Source organism: Leptosomus discolor, chromosome 7, assembly GCF_034619465.1.
Source record: "Leptosomus discolor isolate bLepDis1 chromosome 7, bLepDis1.hap2, whole genome shotgun sequence".
Classification (NCBI taxonomy): Eukaryota; Metazoa; Chordata; class Aves; order Leptosomiformes; family Leptosomidae; genus Leptosomus; species Leptosomus discolor.
Window position 1 is genome coordinate 21,733,247 of NC_141397.1, and position 6,430 is coordinate 21,739,676.

Here is a 6,430-nt window from a genome sequence, read left to right on the forward strand (position 1 = left end):
TGTGAACAAGAAGCCATCAGGAGCCTATAAGTGAGCAGGAAAACCTAGTTCTGATCTATTTTTAAAATTTGACCATTTTAATCCTTAGCATACTGTTCTGAAAGTTAGAAGCCTGCATTAGTATGGGAAGTTCATTAAAAATGGCAAGTAACTCACTTCACCTTTTAAAGTTTATTGTCTTCTAAAATCACTACATGTAATAATTTTTTTTCAAAGGTTCCCTTTTAATCTTCCTGGAATTTTTTTACATTTACATATCATCTTGTATTTAGTTTTTATTGCTGCAGAAATTTAAATTTCCTAAGATAGAAAGCAATCAAGTATCTCCAGCTGTCCTGCTTGTAAAATATTACCATCATGTGGGGAAGAAAACACGAAGACAGATTTAAATTCAAAGATATGAAATCTTCAGTTCTCATTTTTCTAAATAAGGTTAAAAAAATAATCCTCTTTTTATATATCTGCCAAACATTAACACCTGTTACTATTGAAAATATCAAGAATCTTGAAAACAGTGCAAAACCAGGACCTATTGCCCTGTTTTGGGTGGCAGAAGTATCACCATCTGTAGTAAGGGAAAAGCAGAAGCATCGGCTTGGCCTTTCAAGTCATCCCTCCACAAAGTGCAAAAGTTTTTGTCTTTAACTGGCTGTCATATTTTAGCAACCAAAAGAGATGCACCAATACACACTGTCTTTAATGTAAGCTAGAAGTATTAAACATTACAATGCTACATATAAAATTTATTCAGAAATAATGGAACAGTGTTTATATATTCCTTCAGCATGTGTCAGTTTGCAGCCCATGCTTCCTTGTCACTCTCAAACATATTCCTGCAGTCAAATAATGCATCACCGTATATTCTCCTTTTAATATTTAAAAAGTTATTTTCTATTTTTTTTCCTCATAATTTTACAGAGAGGTTTTGGTAGGATTATCTTAAAGGAAATAGGCAGCTACAGCTATGATACTCCAATTTTTATTTTTTTTTACGGAGAAGTCCTCATGAAAGCTGTAAGAGAAGAGCTCATTGGGGGAGCGTGACCAAGTGACATCTATCTTCTTTTTGGCCATTTTTCCAGGAAAAGTCAAGTCCAAGCCATACCTTGAATTGTCTTTTGACCTTGTCTCGATCATGTTCAAAAGTGGCAGCTCTCTCCATGGCTTGGTATTTAGCTTCCAATGCACTTTCTTTCTCTCTAAGTATTTTTTGGTAAGTTTTCTGAAGGGCCTGAAAACATGTAACACACCATTCTTCTGAGTGAAAGCAATTGCTGATGAAAGGTTTTAGGCTACTTTTCAGGTCTGCCTACAACATTATCCCAGCACCCTACATCTCTCTTTACTCTAGGGAAGACAGCCACGCACTGTGCGGTCCCCATCCCCAGAGGCACACCTTGACCTCACCCCGATGGCTCACCAGGATGGCACCTGGGCACCCACCATTTCCCCAGCACCTTGCCTTCCTCGGGAAGGAAAAGCCATCGCACCCATCACTCCCTGCCACTGCTTTCCTGGGAAGGAGGACGAGTCCTTCGCAGCCTCCCACAGGAAGGCCCTGTCTCGCTGCTCAGCCCCTCTCATCTGAGAGGGCGGCAGGAGCTACCTGCAGCTCAGCACGAAGCCGCTTGTTCTCCCTGTCCAGTTTGGCCTCCTTCTTCACCATGGAGGCCACTTCGTTGTTCTTGCTCACGCGGAAGATCTCATACTCCTTCTTCAGGCGCTCGTACTCGGCCACACACTCCAGCTCCTGCACCGAGGCTGTCGACTTGAAGCTGGCCCCGATGAGGCCGCCGGGCCGTGAGGCCCCAACGCGCCGCAGGGACCCGCGCAACAGCCGGGCCTTGGGCTTCACCTCCACCGGGATCTCGCAGGCCTCCCCGCCGCCGCCGCCGTACGTGTCCTCGATCACCTCCCCCACCCCGCCCGCCGGGCTCACCAGGGACGACGCCGTCCCCATGGCCGGGGGACGCCGCAGCCGCGCCCACTGCCGGCTGAGGCTTTAACACCGAGCGGAGGAGTCGGTGCCTCCGGCGGACCCTGGCGGCGGGGACATGCCCGAGGCGGAGCGTTCCCAGAGGCGGCTGCTCCTCGCCTCGCCTCGGCTAGCGCCCCTCACCGCTCCCCCGGCCCGGCCGAGCCGGAGGGCCCTCCGAGCCCGCGAGCCACGGTCCGCTCCTTGCGGCGGCCGGACGAGGAAGGGAGGCGGGAGGAAGCCGCGCCGCGGACCGCCTCCTGCCCTCTCCCCGTCCCGCCCCGTCCCCCGGCGGCTCCCTGAAGGCCAGGGAAAGACGGAGCCGTGGGGGCGGTGAGCGGGAGGGGCCTGGCTGCGGCGGCCGCCGAAGGGTGGGAATCTTTCCCTCTGAGGAAACGTGAGCGGTTTTTTTTAGGTCTTTGCTTTTAAGAACAGGAGCTGACGTGGGCGCACGGCAAACCCTCCCGTTCCCAATGGCATCATCTCAGCGTGCGCCGGGAAGCCTCAGCCCCGCCGGGCTCTGCCACCTGGCCGGGCAGCGTCAGCCAAAAAGCGTCCCTTTTCTCTGTCACTTGCCCCGACGCCCGCAGGCTGCGCCGTGCCCAGGCTGGTCTGCGTGTTTATAACGCGCGGTTCTCCTCGGCCGAACAGGGGCACGCAGGTTGTGCCCCAAGCACTTCTGTGGTAGAGACGTTGTGGGGAAATTATCTTTCACCACCCTGAAACTGTGGCCTGTGAGACTAGTTGGCAGCCTCCGAAGACGACATGAGAAGTGATGGTGGTGGGTCCACCAACAAGTAAGTGCCATGTCATGGCGCCATGACACACCCAAGTGCACCTTGCGCTGCCTCTGGGCCATGTTTGAAACTCATGAATTCTCTGTTTGAAGACCTTCCCTTTCAGGAATAAGTTGTAGATTATCTGCCCCTTAAATTATCCCAATGCCTCTTCCTCTCTGTCCTAATGCCTTTGTCTGTCTCTTCAAAATCCCCTGTCTAGTTCCATCACCTGTGCTGGGGATTTCAGAGGACCGGATCTCCAAGGCTGAGCAGAACATCCATTTGTTCCTAAATCTTAGAACCTGTCATACTGTTGGTGTGAATAACAAAAATGTCACTACTTTAAAGCAGATTTTGCCTCATGCATGTGCCAGGTTTGTTAGCCATGACCGAGGGAGCCATTTCCTCTTAATAGGAGGGGAAAAAAGTCTTAGAAATGTCTTTCCAATGATATATCCCTGAATTTCTAAATCGGTTGGAGGGGGAAATTACTTTTGTACAACAGAGGAAAGGTATTTTATTTCCCTGTGTAAAAACTCGGGGTTTGGGTAATATGTGCTGTTTGCCCTAACCTTACCCTTTTGTTTTCATGAGGAAAAAGTAATATCTTGTCTGAATATCATTTATGGTGATGTATTCCAGGTAAACCCCATTTCAGTGAAAAAGACAGATACACAATATGTGACAACTGTGGCCAGAGGAAGGATGCTACCGTGTTTTCCCTAATATTGGCAATAACGTAGCCTGCACAGTATTAGGTGGTTCAGCAAATGAGTCTGTAATTCTGTAACAAAGCAAGGCTCTTGAATTTTTCATTTGCATGTTGGTATGAGGCTGCTTTGCCACTCCACTGCTGTTTGAGCTCTGGGAATAATTGAAAATATGTTCATGCTGCTGCTTGAGCTGAATTGTTCTCATATTCTGAGTTTGTGAAAGTCAAAATTTCCGAGCTTTAAGCCTAGAATAAAAAGTGTAGTATTCTAAGAGCTCCTACATTCCTTCTAATAATCCACTTGACATTAACAAATAGATTGGAAGATCTGTAAATGCTGTTGCTCTAATGCTGCCTCTGGGTGCATTACAGAATTTTTATGGATAGTAGACACTATATTAACACAACCTTTCTAAACAGAAAAATTACACTGCTTCCCTGTTGCTTCATGGATTGGTTTTCTAATGTTTAGAGATTAGAATAGCTTGCTTCAACATCGAATTTGTAAATTAACAAAGATTGCTTTAAATCACCAATTAGGACAATTCAGAAAGAAATCCAACTGTTCATTGCACGGATGTTGGAAACAATGTCTCAGAATACCTGAGGATGAGCTGTCTTAACTTTCAAAATTGAATTGACCAAGAAAATCAATCAATGGAGAAAATATCATATCAAGTTATTTAAAAAAAGTTTTGTCATATTATGTTACTTTTTTAAGCTTCAATTGGAGCAGCCCAATCCTTAGTCCTTTGAGGACATTGATGCTGGGTGAATTGTGCCATGAAGTTCTTCACTGGTCAGTGAAGACATTCAGGATACTTGAGCAGATTCATGTTTAACGTTGCTATTATTTGCCTAATTTAGAAAGGTTATTAAGACAATCCATGTGTATGATGTGGTGGGTTAGCCCTGCCACCAACTAAGCACCCACTAGTCGCTCACTCACTACCCCAGCCCAGTGGGATGGGGAAGAGAATTGGAAGAACAAAAGCAAGAAAATCTTGTGGGTCAAGATAAAGACAGTTTAATTAGTGAAGGAAAGAGAACAAAGGAAAAAAAAACCCAAGTGATGCCGAGGTTGTCACACACCACCTCCTACCAGCAGACTCATGCCCAGCCGGTTTCTGGGGAACAGCTACTTTGGAAAGACTACCCTGAAGTTTTACTGCTGAGCATCACGTTATATGGCACGGAATATGCCTTTGCTCGGTTCAGGTCAGCTCTCCTGGCTGTGTCCCCTCCTGACCTACTCATTGGTAGGCAGAGTGAGAAACAGAGAGGGCCTCGATGCTGTGCAAGTGCTGCTCTTCAATGGCTGAAATGTCGGTGTGTTATCAACACTAGTTTAGTCACAAATCTGAAACACAGCACCGTACAGGCTGCTATGAAGAAAATTAGCTCTATCTCAGCCAGACAGATGTATTTGTCAGATGAGGACCTGTAATTTGTAGAGCTCCTTCATGACTTCAGCTGTGACAGAACCAGACTGCTTTCCATCCCTGAATCCACATAATGAGGAATACAGTACATTGACTGGTCCTCTGACAAATTTACTCTTCTACCTATCCCTTCGGGGTCGGTATGCAATCTATCCTTCTGATCAGCAATGGTACAACTACTCTGCCAATGTTTGCTTCCTACTGAGACTATGTTTATTTTTGTTGTAGTTATCACTTAGAAGCCCGTGGACTTTCGTACTTTATAGCATAGACAATTTTGTGCAAATATTCTAAATACTTTATTTGCTGTTACTTAAAATCTGCTGGGCTACTGTTTAGAAATATTTATATGGCATTTGTAGGGATATTGTTTTTGTCTTTGATATATCCATTATATTACTACATGATTTATTGTTGAAGTTTCTTACTCTTGACTTTATTTCATTTCAGGAGTTGTTGGTGACTGTTAACAAACAAAATCTATAGACCTAAGGATCTGTCCTGCAAAGAAAAGTACAGCTGCAGGAACTGCCCCTTTGAAAGAAGGTTGGTTTTTTACATATATTATTAGGTCCGGCTCAAATTTATCAGATGTTCATTTTATGAAATAATATATCTGATATGTTATTACCTATGTATTCCTGTAAAATTTAGTGTACAGCAAGATGAGAGAAAGCTGAGGAAGATTTGAAGATGATAGATCGCCACAGACTGACTACCCATCAAAAATAAGAGTTGCTATGATTAGAATGAATGTTGACAATGACCTGAAAGCAAAATATGCTTTAAATGAAAGGCAGCTGGTCACATTTCTATACCACATCCTTTTTGTTAACTCAGATGCTGGAGTGACTTTTAAGGCTATCTACCACAGGCATAAGCAAAATGTGTTAAAAGCCCTTCATAAGTCACTATTAAATTGTTTGTGCATGCACTGAAACAAGTTGATAATTTTTTATGATCTCAGTCATTACTCAGAAATATGTGTCTGAGGGAACATGATTAAAGGAGTTCTATTAAGGACATATAGTGAAAAGATGTAGTATGGTAATTTCTAAAAGATGAGTTTTGTCCTGGATTATGTACGTTCTACTTCCCTCTTTTTAGAGATTGAAGACCTTGCTCTAAAAGGTTGCTTGTTTTGGCTGCTCTTTATTAACTTGTTGGCTTTCCCCAGTACTCTACCCTGTGCAAGAAGTACAAGCCTGAATAAGCCAAATGACTGATCTACTTATTCAGCTTCATTCTTTTATATAACATGAGGCCTGATGTAAAACACAATGAAGTCAGGCGGGATTTTTCAATTGAGATGATCTGTTCTGAATCTGGTACTCAAGCTGTTCCATAAAAGCCTGAAAGTGCCAGATCTTAGCTCTGAGCATGAGAATTACTTTGTTGTCTCTGCCCTGTTGTGACACCTGAATTTTGCTCATCTGCATGAAAGGCATCTCTCTGTCCTCCTCTGAGTCCTTCATGCGAAGTGGCAGCAGTTCTGTGATTCACCAGCTGCTACGGCTGGTGT

The 6,430-nt window shown here is 44.5% G+C and overlaps 1 protein-coding gene across 1 annotated transcript in view; it reads right to left on the reverse strand.

The window, feature by feature from the left end:
- Nucleotides 1–1,960, reverse strand: part of NPHP3 (nephrocystin 3) — a 28,401-nt gene extending 26,441 nt beyond the window's left edge. The window contains exons 1-2 of the mRNA XM_009961902.2: nucleotides 1,607–1,960; nucleotides 1,106–1,231 (exon numbers count right to left, since the gene is read on the reverse strand). Of these exons, the coding sequence (XP_009960204.2) occupies nucleotides 1,106–1,231; nucleotides 1,607–1,960 (480 nt within the window). The remainder of the gene's footprint in view (nucleotides 1–1,105; nucleotides 1,232–1,606) is intronic.
- Between the last annotated feature and the right edge of the window lie 4,470 nt (nucleotides 1,961–6,430).